Genomic DNA, 15433 nt, shown 5'->3' on the forward strand with positions numbered 1-15433 from the left:
TAGCTCTAATCTCTAAGAAGAAAGAAGCAAAAAATCCTAAAGATTTTAGGCCGATTAATTTGGTGACTAGCATTTACAAAATCTTGGCTAAAATGTTATCCTTGAGGGTTAAAGTAGTGCTACCCTCCATCATTAGTCAAGCCTAGGGAGCTTTCGTGCAAGGGAGACAAATAATAGATTAGATTCTAATAGCGAATGAATGTGTGGGGGATATGAGAAAGTTTGGAAAGCAAGGTTTTGTTTGTAAGCTGGATTTAGAAAAGGCCTATGATCTTGTGGATTGGAGCTTCTTATTAGAGGTCCTAGGGTGTTGTGGGTTTGGAGTTAGATGGTGTAATTGGATAAACGGATGCGTAAGTTTTTGCCATTTTTCGGTCTTGGTTAATGGGGTAATCAAGTATTTCTTCCCAACTTTTAGAGGGTTAAGGCAAGGCGACCCCCTTTCCCCTTTTCTTTTTACCCTAGTTGCAGATGTTTTCAGTAGTTTGATCTCTAAGGTAGACAGGGAAGGTGTAGTGAGAGGTTGGAGGATAGGAAGGAATGGGATTAGGGTGACCCATTTACAGTTTGTTGGTGACCTAATAATCTTTTGTGAAGGGGGTGATAGGGGAACAGTAAGTAATCTCAAATCTTTGATAAAGCACTTTGAGAGAGTATCAAATCTGAAATTAAACTTGGAAAAGAGCTGTGTGGTGGGAGTGAATTTGGATGAGAGGACTCTTGAGTCGGTGGCTGAGTTTTTAGGTTGTCCCATTTCCTATTGGCCTTTACAGTATTTAGGTCTTCCTCTAGGAGCCAGCCCTAAGGAGAGCACCTTTTGGCCCTGGTGTTAGAAAAGGTTAGCCTCGTGGAAAAGGAACTATATTTCTTCAGGGGGTAGAGTTACTTTACTGAGAGCTTCCTTAGAAAATCTGCTGATTTATTACTTCTCTGTGCTTAGGATTCCTGTAAGGGAAGCCAAGAAATTAGAGAAATTAATGAGAAATTTTCTTTGGGAGCCAGGGGAGGAAAAAAATGATCACTTAATAAATTGGGGAATAGTGTGTAGGAGGAAAGTGGAAGGTGGATTGGGACTGGGGGATTTAGTTTTGAAGAATAAAGCACTCCTAGTAAAATGGACTTTGGCATGACGTGATAGATTGTATACATGGCAGTTTGGGAAATGGATGGGATGTTAGTGTATTTCGTCGAGCCACTCTAGCAACTCCTCGGAAAGCAATTCAGAGGATTCTTCCTCTTTTCCTCAACTGTATGAGGTATGATGTCAATTCTGGTACTTCTGTTTTGTTCTGGGAGGACATCTGGGTGGGCAATTCTTCCCTTAAGGACAGTTTCCCTTCTCTCTATTACATTTCTTGCTACAAGGGTAAAACAATCTCTCACTTTCTTCCAACATCTGATTCTCCGTATTCTTTGAGTTGGGACTTAGGGTTTCGTAGGGGTTTGAGGGATCATGAACTCTCATGTGTTTCAGACCTGTTGTCACTACTTGAAAGTGTTTTTCTGGACCCTTCCAGCTCTGATTTGAGACTTTGGTCTCCAAACCCAAAATGTTACTTTACATGTGCTTCCTTTTTTAAGCCCCTTTGCTCTCCCTCGGGACAAGTGGGTTTCCCAGCTAAGGAGATTTGTTCTAAACCTGTACCTCCTAAAATTATTATGTTCTGCTGGGAGGTGTTCCATAGGAAAATCAACACTTCAGACTTGTTGCAGGAGAGAAGGCCTTCTATGTGTTTGTCTCCTAATTGGTGTGTACTTTGCAGGGCTAATGGTGAGGATTGCTCTTACTTTTAACCTGTCCTTTTTCTGTTGCTATTTGGGGTTGGATCTATGCTTTGTTTCGTTGTAGATGGAATTTGGCCACAACCATAGATCAGATCTTTGATCCTTCCTTCTTTGTGTGGCTCACAAAAATTGGTAAAACAATGTGGAGGAGCATTAGAGCTGCTGCTTTGTGGACAATTTGGGAAGAAAGAAATGCGAGGATATTCCAAGAGAAAGAGAGGAATGTTCAGAATGTAAAGGATTGCATTATGACCAGAGCAATCCATTGGCTGAGATCATTAGATTCCTTCAAATTATATTCCTTTAATGACATGTTGAGGAACTGGATGGCTGTGGCTAGTAGCAGTAGCAGAAAGAACAGGGTACCAGATGTGTGGGTACCTCATTCAGAAGACTGGACAAAGCTGAATTTTGATGGTAGCAGCCAAGGAAATCCGGGTCAATCAGGGATTGGTGGGATGCTGAGAGATAAATATAGTGATATTTTAGCTTTATTCTCAGACTCCGTGGGTATAGGAGACTCTATTAGAGCTGAGCTTCTAGTGGCAGTACAAGGCATTCAGATTGTGGACCAGTTAGGAGTTCAAAATTTGATTGAAGGATATTCCAAAGTTGTTGTGGGTTGGCTAAAAAATCCAGATTCAGTGATTTGGTGCTACAGGGATATTATGAGGAAAGCTAAAAGGTTCTCAAGGAACATGAATGTTAATTTTCAGTGGGTGGGTAGAACAGCTAACACCATAGCAGATGGGTTAGCTAAACAAGGGGTATCAAGGGAACGCTTATTCTGGACAGCTTTGTAAATTTTTTGTTACTAGTCTGAGGTAGTACATTGTTGTTGTGGAGAGGCACCAGCTTGTGCCCCTCCTTTGGGCAGGCTGTATTGTAATATCTTATTGAATTTTTGAATAAAATTTCAATCATTTATCAAAAAAAAAGTCATCACATATTGCATCTGTATGTGACGTTGTTAAATATAGCTTCTCTTGTGGGAACATACATATTTAATATTTTCAAGGGCTCAAGTCTGCACCTCCTTGGATGTTTAGCAATAAAGTTTGATCCCCCAGCTTTTATACCCATCAACAAATAAATAAAAAAAATAAGATAATAAGAAAGGTAAGTGACTATTGCTAGGATTTGTTTTCTAGTACACCTTAGGAACCTTTAGTGCACTGAGTTGAGTCAGTTGACACAATTTGTCTGTCTGGTAGGTGGTAGCATTAATCATAGTTTAAAATGTCCATAAATTTCCTAATATTCCCAAGACACACTTCCATTTCCATGGGTAGCGACATGAAATTTTACTGGAATTGAACGTATTCCCCAGCAAACACTACTAGCACCATGTGATGTATAAGAGATAGTATTATAACATATGTTGGTGACAATATTGTAGATATGTAGAGTAGCAATGTTATCACCTGCCTAATGCACATGCTTACTACTTTGTGCCAGCTTGATATTCATTTCAAACATGAAATGAAATATTAGTTGTCTAATAGATAGGTTGATCTATTAGAATCATTTGCATTTTCTATGGGTTTAAATTTTAGTTGAACTCATTCCATCATGTAGTTTTGAATCTTAAGGTTAGAAGACAACTGCACAACATATTATTTTGTCTATAACCTTACTTTCTTAACTTTGTTTAATGATTTGAAGCAAGATAATAATTTATAAAGGTGTGTCTATGGTTTTATCATTTGATAAAATATCATTATATTATCATACATAAGCTTGAACCTAGTTTGAACATTGAGCTTGAACCTTAGTTTCATACTAATTTTAGGTCATATTATCATATATAAGCTCTGCTTAATGGCATCAAACAGAATGGAATGGCGAAACAGGATTCATGTAGCCGACTCCATATAATTGGGATGAGGTAGTTTGATGTGTTCAAATTACCTATCTTGTGTTTCTTGCATGTTATAAAAATCATAAAGCATAGAGAATGTTGAATCAAATAGTATCATGAATCTTATCATAAACAATAAGATTAATTTTCTCATATAAATTTGTAAAAAACAAAGAAGACCAGATTAAACTTAAATATGTATGGGATATGACTTTACTCCATTTTTAATCCATATCTATTGCATAATGCAGTTTACCACTTGTAGAGTAGAAGCATAAGATAATGTGATCACGTTTGATTAATCTACATACAATGGCACTTGTATGATGGAAGATAAACTCAGCTAGGTATTGGATAACCTAAATATATCATATTCCAGCAAGGTTTTTAAAATAAGAGACCTTTGAGAAAAACTAGAAGAAACAAATATATGACAGTACAGAACTAGGTCTCAATTGAATATATTCAAATTGTATGAAGTGTATAAATTGTAAAATGTGCAAGTCAAATAGTAGGATTCAAACGGTAATTAGATGTTTGCAGTTCACAGAAAAGAATTAAGCCAATAAGTTATGAACTGAAACCCTTGGGCTTCACATTGTAAACCATAAGACTTTTACAAATATGGTTTCTTAATAACAAGTGTTTTAGTTGTCAGTGGAGCATAAGGCTCATCCTTCTAGGTTTTGGGACGAATTGTTTTCAAAATCCCGTTGGGAGTCTGAAAGGGGTAGCAAGTGGGGAAAACATGATTCACAGGACTTTGTTGTTTTCCATTTGGAGCCTATTGCATTTAGAAAAAGGGAAATAGAAGGTTTTATTCTGCCAGTGGTAGTGGAATGCGTTACATGATCCCCAATCTAGAAGACGGAAAAAAGTTGTTCTCCAAGTTTGATTGTTACCATTACTTTCCACAATGAGGTTCTGGATAGTTTGGGCCACTGGCATTAATGCCAGTATCATCTCTAGCTGTATGATTTCCGGATGATATGGCTTGATCAATAGACCATCTCATTCTGGATCTATCCAAATTATGGTTTGAGTGCAAAAGTTGGCTAGTGGTTTGAAGGTACAATCCCTTGGTGAGAAGGCCTTAAGTTTGAATGTGTATAATTTGGAGTCTGGTCCTCTTTGCATAGTAGTGGCCAAATTGTACCACATATTGAAATAACCCTTGTGTGGTCTTTGTTTTGCAATTGGAGTTCGTATGTGCTGCTGATGCTTCGTTAGTGAAAAATGCTGGTGATATTATCCTGATTCGTTCAGGGCCTTTGGGCTTGGTGTTTGTGATAACCAAAATTCCCTTGCACTGACTGATGCCTGTGCCTGTAACAATCAGGAAAATTGCTGGGTTCTCAGCAGCTCCTATCATAATGGAATATAATTTCCTGCCTTGTTCTCAGTATCTTAAAGTACTTTGAGAGTGTAAATAATTGGAGGCAACCGGAACTGGTAGTTTTGGTTGTTGTGTATGGAGCAGTTAGTGATAAACAATCCTATGACCACTAATAATGCAGTTCTTTTGGGAACCAAGCTGAATATCATGTATCAAGACAATTGCCGTTAATTGGATGCTTTGGTTTTGCAGGAACTTGGTTATGCACAATTGCCAAAAGAAGCTGGGTCAGTTATTGATCCTGCTCGCTTCCAACAGGTATTTGGTATTAACCCATTTCAAACTCTCCACCCTTAATCTGATGTTATCATTTGAGTTCATTGTGTCTGCAACTACTGCAGGGAGTTCACGCTGTACAGAATTGGATGTGGAAGGGCAATTCTGCAGGTTATTTACCTTCTTCACATAGGATTAGGAATGTTAGAGTTGGTCGAGTAAGGGTAGATTAGTCTTTTCATCATGTTTAAGTTATATGCTGATGTGGCAACCTGATATTACTTCTGTAGTTCTCTTGTTCCATAATTAAGTGGGGGCAGTTTAGTCATTGTACACTAATTACAACATAATGCATATTATGGTCGACTAGTAGGGTTTAGTCTCAGTTCGACTGTTTTTTCTTCTTCTTCCCCTTCTCTCTCTCCTCTACTGGTTCGAACTACTGAAACAAGGAAGATATGGGCCAATAATTTTTAGTTTTTTTTTTCAGTCACAGAAAAATGAGTATATATTCATGGGGTATTTTGTTGTCCTTGATGTTCAGCTCATTGGTTTGATTTTCAGAATGCATTATTTTTAAATAAAGTAGGAATTCTTATCCATCAATGATGGTCCTTGCATGGAATAGCCAATTTATTGAGCTTTAACCTAGGTGCTTTGCAAACAGAGCTTGGGAGGCCTTAGCCAAAGATTTTGGGAATATCAGCCACACTTTCTTACTGTCCAAAAAAATGATGTTTTTTATACCTTCTGAAGGGCTACATCACTTGGAGGGAGGGGGGGGGGCGCCTATCCCCCAACCCTGGTGCATGTGGGATTCGACCCCAAGTCTCCGCTACGACCAGCAGGAGACCTTACCAACCAGCTGGTTGGCACCCTGCAAAGAAAAAAAATGCTGTTTTTGATTGTTAAGATAGTCATCTGGTTGGAGAAACTTTGCTAGGATGTTCGTTAATTTGGACCTTGTATTATTTGTTGCCCGCTGCATATATGATAAAACCACAATTTAAAGACACTTTCCCTTGTGCTTATTCTGATGGAAACTTTGTCCTTCAGCAGGAACCTGAAGTGGAAAGGAGGCATCTGAGGCAGTGTTCCAGCAGAGAAGTGTCGTCGTAGATTTAAATGGCGCTCCACCTGCCTGTGGTAGCAGGAAAGCAGGAAGGCAAGCCTCGTGGTGGCTGCATGGGTAAAGCAATGTGATGGCAATGCTTTAATTTATTTTCTTGAGGTATATCCCTCATGAAATTCTATTACTCGGACATTTATTGCCTGAAATGGAAAACTGGAAAAAGAGAGAGAAAAGCAATGTTATATGATTGTCTCTTCATAGTTCTTACTGAGAAAAAGAAAAGAAAAAATAAATAGGTTGTAGTGAGAATGCTCAAATTCATAGTGTTGAAGATTGGAGGGGAAATCCTCAAATCCAGGGGAGGACAAAAGGATTTTTAGCTCTATTTGTCTTTTCAAGTTGTGGTGAGGTCGGGTTTTTTTTTTTTTTTTTGAGCAAATTGTTATTATAGACATTGATTTAGCTTGTTCTGTGAATGGGTGCCAATATGACTGTGACCGTCCCAGGTGACACCGTGAAAGCAGCCTTGTTGGTCACTCTTTAAGTGACATGAATACTAAAATCTGGTGCTTAATTGCTAAAAAAAAAGGCATAAAACTATAAACATACAAGCAAAAAGCTATTTGGTTTGTGTTAATAATATATTGCAATCAGTATCTAAACTGAGGTGGGCATTTGGTAAATTTGGGTTCTGATTCTTGGCAAGTCAAAAAGTTCTTATACGAGCTCTGAATGGAGTGAGTATGCAAGGTGGGGCTCCAAGTTGAGTGGGTTTGGGTTAAGCATTTGTTAAAATATATAAATTATTTTAGTGGGGTATTCCACTTGCATTCGTAGGTAGGAATGCTTGGAACCTTTTTGGACGAATTTATTTGTTTATTATGAATATTTCAATAATCAGTATTATATATTTTTATTTTTTACATAATTTAAAATTTTTACATTAATCATTAATTGTTAATATACTTAATTTAAAAAAAAATAAATTATCAAGTGTAATAAAAAGAATAAAAATTACTAAAACAATTAAGGAATGATGGGTCTTAGTCTATATTGCTATCAGGGGTGGTAGATCTACAACTGTTGTTTTTTCCTTGTATTTTTGAATAAAAAAACATTTATCCAGTTTGAAAATTCATTGATAAGCATTTATGCATACTTGATACTCACCGTTCCGTGTTGATGGGAATGACACTGAAAACACTGGCCATTTCTCCGGTGAAACATACAAAGTAGGCTTTTTGAGTTATACATCTTCAGATGATTTTGTGCATGGAGGACTGCTCATCTGCATAGACTGACATGGGTCGTAGTTTCATGGTACCAAATGTTCATCAACAGTATGAATTTTGGCGCGAGAAGGATAAGGATCAAGGAGCCCACTGCTCAGTCTTATTAACAGCAAATGCAAAGCATCACTTAAATTATTCAATCAAGCTAAACTGCTATAATTCTGAGGTGGAGTGCAGTCTATTTATCCCTATTTTTTTTAGTCTATTTATTCCTAATTTTTTTTATTCTTTTATATCTTTTTTTTTTGTTTTATAATAAAATAAAAGGGTTTTAAAAAAGATTTGAAACCCAAAATACGTGTACTAGTATATCTAAGCATATCTGGATACATCTAATATGTCCAATACTTTAGTCCTTGCTAACAATGAAGAAATAGAAGAAGGGAGGACGTTAATCTTCTTTTTCTACTAATGGAACTCCTGTTTCTGTTTCGTCCCAGCTGGGCATTTTGTAGTGCATTGGATATGCAGTTGGACTCTTTTCACTCTGCCACTGCCACTGCCACTGCCACTGCATTGACGTGTTTTGAGTGCACTGCATGGAACCAATGTTCAAAACATTGATATATTGGCCTGTATTGGTATTTTTTTATGTTTTATTTATTTTTTTTCAAAACCGGTTTAGAGGGTCAGTTTAAGTTTTGGCTATCCTCTAAAATATGGTCTGACCCGATACAACCCCTGTAAGGACGTATTAGAAAGCCACTGGCACAATACGGGCCGATATGTATCGATATTTTAAACATTGGAAGGAACAAATGCATGGAGCTGAAATTCAATCTTTAATCCACAAATATTGAGCTTAATTTGGATATTCAGGAATGTAGTTTTTTTTTCGTTTTTTCTTTCCAAAAACTGCCAATAAAAATCATTGATTACGACTCTGAAAGCACTTGTCTGGTTGGTGATATTCAGTTTTGTACCACTGAAGTTGTATTTCTGTTATGAACTATGAACAGAAAAAAAGAGGGAGAAGGGGAGTATGTGCACTTAAAAAAAAAAAAAAAAGAAAGGAAGTGATGTAATCTATATTTGCTCACATCACATCCCGCTGTTAAATGGAAATATCTTCCATGAAATAGTAACATACAAGGACGGGAAATGTTTTTAATCTGTGGTTGGGATGTGCTGTGAGGTTAGTGTGAGGGGTGCTCTGTGAGAAGCAGTTCTGACCTTCAAACAAATCCGGAATTGCTCCTAAGGCTGTGTTTGGAAAGAGTAGAAATACAAATATGTACAGTGCAAAGTCTTGTACTTTATATTTCTAAACCTGTGTTGCACCGTATATATTTGTATTTGTGCTCCTTTCAAACCAAGCCTAAGACTGTTTGGTTGCAAAGCAATTTTATTTATACTAGTACAAATGCATGGAGGGTGCAAATGAAAAAAATGCAAATTATCGTTTAATTTTGTTTTGGGTTTTATTTGATTTTGCTTCATGTCTTAATTTACACTCAAATCATTTGCACTCCCATAGTTTTGCATCAGTGTACATTTATTTGCATTGCAACCAAACGCAACCTAAGGCTCAGTTTGGATGGATTACAAATACAAATATATAGAGTGCAAAACCTGGTATTTTATATCTACTTGTACTGTATATATTTGTATTTATACTCTTTCTAAACCGAGCCTAAAACTCAGTTTAAAAGGAGCTCAAATACAAATATATAGAGTGCAAAATATGTATTTTTTATTATTTTATATGTATTTATACTGTATAAACTGAGCAAGCTTCACACCAATCTCACGGTGCTTTTGGTCGTGTCCATTATGGTTACCTGTGTAGCCCCAATTTACAAAATGAATTATAATGCTATGGAATGCTGACACGTGGAAAATTTCATATATATAGGCCCACAAGATCTGGAGAAATCTGGATTGTCGAGTGTCGAAGATCATTTATGAACTCATAAAGTTTTCTAGGCACATAGTAATGTAGATTAAAAATGTCGAATCCTGATATCTGATACTCATCTGATTGGCTCTTCATTTCATTACGAAGGCTTTCATTACGAAGGCATTCATTCAGTACCGGTGAAATACTATTTGCTGTTATATATTAGGCACCTAGCCAGAGCCAAATGTAGACCTGACAAAAAGTTAATCCAAAACATGAATCCGACCCGACATGAAAAATCAGGTCCCGTACTGAGAGGGAACATGACCTCACCCGAAAAGATTTTTTTTTTTTATTTTTTATTTTTAATTTTTGGTAGAAAACAGTTGACATTGATCCGAACGATTGAACTGTTCAAACCATTGATTCGAACGGCTAAACTGTTCGAAGCATTTGAACGAGATCGTTAAATCCATATTTTGTTAGAAAATCATTGACTTAATCAAAGACCAAATGACTCGATTGATTGAATTATTGATCCATCTGATCTATTGGTCAATTTAGGGTTAAGTCCAATTCAAAACTTCAGCCCTGTTTGATGTGTCTTTCTGCACGATTTATCGGCTACTTAGAAGCTTGACAGATTGCGTTGTAGTCTTTTTCTGTTTGGTTTGTAGGGGATTTAACTATTAAAAGATATTGCATCAAAAAGACGTGCAAAGCCCATTTTGGGCTATTTTCGGGAAGTTTCAAGTAGAGTTTTTTGATTTTTTTCAATTTGTCTTTGTACAAAAAGACACACTTTAACCAAATGGTCTTCAAACTGTCAAGATCTTGATACAAAAGCTCACTACGTCTTTTGATTGTCAGAGCTTCTAGAAGATCTTTGAAAAAAGATTTGTCAAACGATGTTAAACCTCACCTGATTACTAGGTTATACATTATGCACATAATATCATTATTATTATTTATTAAATACATCATACACAATGTCATTATAAGGAGAACAGTTAATAATAAGTTAAAATTATGTAATGAAATTACAATACGAACCTTTTATCATATGACGATGATGATGATGATAATGGGATCTCCAAAACTCATATGGTAAATTGCTGAAACATTCCCTGAGGTTTGGTAATTGCAATCACCTCTCCCGATCTTTCTGACATAGTTGCAAATCGATCCCTTTGGGTAGAATCTTCTAAAAAGAGGCATGAAAATGTTCAAAATACCCATATAATTACTTTTAATAAAAATGTTTATTTTTTTTAATTTCTCTTCATATGAAATCTCTACTTTAAATCCTTCCAATCTCTTTTCTAAAATTGACTTATCTTTCAAATTTACCCTTCATATCAATCACTCAAAGATAAATCTACAACTTTAAATTCTCTTTGTTTTAATTCATTAAATTTATATTATCTTTTTCCCATAAAAATCAACCTCAATAATAACTGAATAGGTATTTTTGACATTTTATGCTTGAAGATTCTACCAAAGGGGATGCAATTGCAATTGTATCAGAAATCTCAGGGGAGATGATTGCAATTGGGAGCTTTCATCAATCTACCCACCCTGTATTAACTAAGGACTTATTTATATATGTTTGTATCTATGCATATAAACCAAATATTGAAATTAAAGCAAGAGAGAGAGAAATAGAGAAACCATTCATTTCGTCAACAGAAAGAAAAAGCAATCGACCATATATATATAGCCACTCCACATTCCCCAACGCCAAGGTGTACAAACACCAGAGTACTATTCATTTAGTGAATCAAAATCCCAAAAGAGGAAAGAAGACCATAAACTGTAGCTAATGGGTTGCTGTCAGTTTCTTATTATTCCACATTTCTATCCGAAAAAAAAAAAAAACTCATTAATGAACTCCCCAAACCAAAAATTTTCTCTTCACAAATCTCAATCATCCGATCTTTAATTAGTTTTACTGATCGCCATCCTTGACTCAGGTACATGATCAAATTCCTAAATTATTATAAATGGTTCCTGTCTGAGAAATGAGAATTCCCGGTCAAAGATAAAAGCTGGAAAGTTTCTACTTATACCAACTTACCCCAACCAGTAGACCTAATCCTATGAAACCCACCAACCCTTACTACAATACTCGCATTGAAATCAATGCATATTCCTTCAACCAAAAATACAAATATATCCGACAAACCTAATTAATGAAAGCAGAATGCAAAGCCCTGAGGTTCCAATTAATGTTGAACAATATATCTAAATAAATACAAAAATAATGTTAAAAACCTAATTAGCAGGAAACTAGTAGCTCAATATATCTATGTAATAAAGTGAGTTGTTCTAGCTCTCAGGGTGATGTTCATAAGTCAGTAATTAATTGAGAGGAATACATGCCCAGCAATTAACAGAAATGTTTTTTTCCTAAGCACTTCTCATATCCGAAGGGACTATGTCTTGAAGAAGGCCGTGGTCTCTGATAAAAGAAGTTGCAGAAGTGAAAAAACGTCTCTCTGGTACGAAAGTAGGAGCCAAAGAAACACTAGAATTATGGTTGAGAGAAGGTGGTAATAAGTTATGGAAATAGGGTTGCTGCTGTTCTTGAAAGTCATGATGAGGTTGCGTCAATTGCATCGGCGCCATGGCGAAGGCCGCAGCGTAGCTGCTGGAATCCGGAGAGATTCCGGTGGAGATTCCACGAGGCATTACAGGGCTCGGATGTGTGTGCTGACCTTCGTACGTTGTCACGACAATGGTCGGATCATCCGACGATCTCTCCACTCTCTTCTTCACATCACATGTGGCAGTGGTGCAACGGTAGTAACTCCTGTAATATACAAAACCAGAACCAGTAAAAAAGAAAAACAAAAAGCACAGTTAAAGATAATAATAGCCAACGAAAAGCAATAGCGATCGTCTCCGCCATGTACCGATCCAGTTCCCCACCGAGGAAATAAAGATTTGACACGATAAGAAAATCAGGAGAGTACCTCGGAAAGGGGCTGTTCTTTACTGCTTTTTGTCCGTACTTTCTCCATCTATACCCGTCTTCCAGATGATCAACCTCGCTCTTCGTCATGAAAGCAAATCTCGGCTCTTTCTGCCGTTTTTTATTCTTCTTGTTGGATTTCAGTCTGAACCCACAGCGAATAAAACACAATATTGATCGTTTCAAGTATATAAATTAAGATGAAATTACGAGCTAATAAAACTAAGCTAAGAAATTAAAATTCGATCAGTGTATCAGCTGAAACACTTACTGGTTCTTAGTCTTCTCCTGCTCCTCCTCTTCCACTGCTTTAGACTGTTCATCATTTGCTGCTTCAGTCGATGATGACGAAATGGAAGAAGAGTTGGGCGTTGCAGGCAAATTCAATATATCGGAGTACTCCCCGACTGACACTATGGGTGGCGGTGATGGCATCGAAGGTTGCTGTAGTAAATCGAACATGGATGGGGTAAAATCTTGGATTCCCAACAAATCCATGAATCCTAGAGGCCATTTTTCACCTCCGAAAGGCGTGTCGAAGATGCTGGATAAAGCGAAGTTGGTGGGAATCTGATCCGAAAACGCCGTAACTGCTGCTCCAATGGAATTCTCTGTCTCCATCTTCTCTGCTTTGTGCGCCAATAATCGATCAAAAAGAGATGAAATTAATTCATCACCATCTCTATATAGCTCCTTGTGGGTTAATTGTTGTTGCTTTGCATGGTTGCTCTTGCTTGCTGCTAGTGTGGCTGTTGATCTCTCTCTCTCTCTCTCTGGTTCTCACTTGTCAAAAATCTTGTTGGGAGTCTTGGGACATGGGAACGAGAGATTAATTGAGAAATGGGAAAGAATGTTATTGGGTTTTTATTAAGGTGTGAACATGGAGGGAGAAAGGTTGTGAAGACAGGTTGGCTAGGTTGTCCAGTTATATTTGACCGGCGATCAACGGTCAACCATATCTATGGACATCGAAATGGGGAGGTGGCAATGAATGCAGGAGGAGGGTGGCGCCCACATGGTCTCGAATCTCGCTCTCGCTGGTCGACGCTTTCATACACACAACACACGCGTTCAACTGCTGAAGTTCGGCTGGATTACTGAGTGTGTGAAGTGTGAACGCCTGAACGCGTTCCGGTGACTCTTCGGGTTGATTTTCTGCCTAAAAGCTGGAACTGGATATATTACCTCGACAATCCTCACTCCTCTCAAATGTGAAATCTGAACTGAATGATTGCTTTCTCCAATCCAAAGATTCTCTCATTTTCCCTCGTCTTTTCCTTTCTTTTCTTTTTCTTTTTTCTTTTTTGTTTTTTTATCCTTTGGGGTTTTTACTTTTGTTAGTTTGGATGATAAGGTAGCTTGTGAGACAGGATATAAAAATGTATTTGCATGTACTAACGTGCATAGATTGGACAATCTTATGAATTTTGCATTGCATCTGCATGCATGTGCTACATTATATCTTATTAGGGTAAATTACAGATTACTACCCTCTATTTGGGATAGTGCCTATTACTCTCTTAAATTTTCATTTGTAACGAAGACCCCTTCAATAGCAACTGAGCTCACATCTGTGCCCCACAAGGGGCACCCTACAATGCCTCACAGCACATCCCCACCTTGTATTAGGAATATCTCTCGGTGATGTTTCATCATGTCCGGTACTGATATCGGGAGATGTTCCCAATACAAGGTGGACATGTGCTGTGGGGCATTGTAGGGTGCAGATGTGAACTTGTTAGCAACTAATTTGAACAAGATTTGTGTGATTGTGTAAACATTTATAAATTCCCAAATTATCATTTTTCTAACATTTTTTAGACGTTTTTTTTTACTAATTTTCATTTGTTATTGATTTAGTTGATATTAATTGCATGTTGTATTTGTTGAAATTGGAGGTTCTTATAAAAGTTTTATTTGTTTCTTGGTTTTTTGTTGCAATTTCTCAAATGGATATTTTGATAAATTTATTTCTTCCACCACTCAACTTAATGGAAAGGGATTTTTGTTGTAATTCGAAAATTTAATATGGCCTTTGTCACAAATAAAAGTTTAGGGGATAATTGCCACTAGCCTGGAATATAGGGTATAGGGTAGTATTATGTAACTTACCCTTTCATTAATAAAATTGATATCTATGAGGCATCTGAGACGCCCAAATAGGTCAAAGTATACCAATCAAACGAATCAGGTTGATTGATTGAGAGAGAACAATTATATTGTATTTGGGAAGAGTACAAATACAAAAATATTTGGTTTAATAAAGATGCAAAGTTGATTTAATTTTGCATTCTTACCAAATGATATGATAGATATAAACACAAATATAACCAAATGCCTCGGAGGAAATTTCCAGGTAGAGTGAGAAGGGCATTTCAGTAATCTCCTCTTAATCCTGGATGGTGCTTTATGTTGTTAATTTACCGAAAAGCCTGCGAGAAATGAGCCAACGAGCGTATGGGTCTGGGTCTGGGTCTGGGGGAGATGGATTTATCAGTCCCGTCCCGTCTGTCTGCTAAAAACCGAAAGAGGGAAAGTAGGGGGAAAAAGAGAAAAAAAAAAAAAAAAAAAAACGTGTGAAATTGGGGTCGGGTATCCGAAACCCCGTGCCCGTACAGAAGTCGGTGAAAAGAATGAAGAAAATAAAAAAAGCAAAAAAGCATAATTAGCATTGAATAAAATTAATAAATATTTCTACTGAAACTAATAAAAAAGGAATAGTACGTTACGTGTGAAAGAAGCTCTGGTGTTCTGCTTATCTGACACAATTTTACTACACGTCACTGAACTCGGGTTTCCATTCGCCAAAATTTTAAACAGTTGGACGGGAGAGCGGGGTTGTGGGACCAATAATAACGTCCCACGCCAGCAATAAAGTGGACGTGGCCCACCATCACTGAATTTCTGGATTCACCGCCATTTATTACCGGCGTAGCAGCCCGCGCCGTGACACAGTCATCAAATTCAGTTAAATCCCGTTCTCATTTGGCAGCACCA

General features: G+C 37.1%; 2 protein-coding genes across 10 annotated transcripts in view; one reads left to right on the forward strand and one right to left on the reverse strand.

The window, feature by feature from the left end:
- The window catches only part of LOC148867751 (flowering time control protein FCA-like), a 30194-nt gene extending 23481 nt beyond the window's left edge, over positions 1-6713 (forward strand). For 5 of the 9 annotated variants that reach the window (XM_088975115.1, XM_088975120.1, XM_088975118.1 and 2 more), the window contains 3 exons: positions 5235-5300; positions 5384-5429; positions 6315-6713. In XM_088975115.1, coding sequence (XP_088831241.1) covers positions 5235-5300; positions 5384-5429; positions 6315-6325 — 123 coding nt within the window. In that variant the 3' untranslated portion in view covers positions 6326-6713. The remainder of the gene's footprint in view (positions 1-5234; positions 5301-5383; positions 5430-6314) is intronic. The other 4 variants (XM_088975116.1, XM_088975121.1, XM_088975119.1 and 1 more) reach the window with 1 other exon arrangement.
- A 4938-nt stretch (positions 6714-11651) lies between these two features.
- LOC148867752 (putative WRKY transcription factor 48) lies at positions 11652-13278 on the reverse strand. Its single transcript, XM_088975413.1, has 3 exons — positions 12708-13278; positions 12438-12581; positions 11652-12274 (listed from the first exon to the last, which is right to left on the reverse strand). The coding sequence occupies exons 1-3, from the start codon at positions 13055-13057 to the stop codon at positions 11872-11874; spliced, it is 897 nt and encodes a 298-aa protein (XP_088831539.1). The 5' UTR covers positions 13058-13278; the 3' UTR covers positions 11652-11871.
- Positions 13279-15433: the final 2155 nt, after the last annotated feature.

This window comes from Nelumbo lutea, chromosome 3, assembly GCF_056320005.1.
Source record: "Nelumbo lutea isolate HS-2025 chromosome 3, American lotus-T2T, whole genome shotgun sequence".
Lineage (NCBI taxonomy): Eukaryota > Viridiplantae > Streptophyta > Magnoliopsida > Proteales > Nelumbonaceae > Nelumbo > Nelumbo lutea.

Coding starts and splice junctions, on each gene's coding strand:
- LOC148867752 (XM_088975413.1), bottom strand. CDS start 13,057: ATGGAGACAGAGAATTCCATTGGAGCAGCAGTTACGGCGTTTTCGGAT. Junction 12,582..12,707: donor CAGGAGAAGACTAAGAACCA/GTAAGTGTTTCA, acceptor CTGTGGGTTCAG/ACTGAAATCCAACAAGAAGA. Junction 12,275..12,437: donor AAGAACAGCCCCTTTCCGAG/GTACTCTCCTGA, acceptor TGTATATTACAG/GAGTTACTACCGTTGCACCA.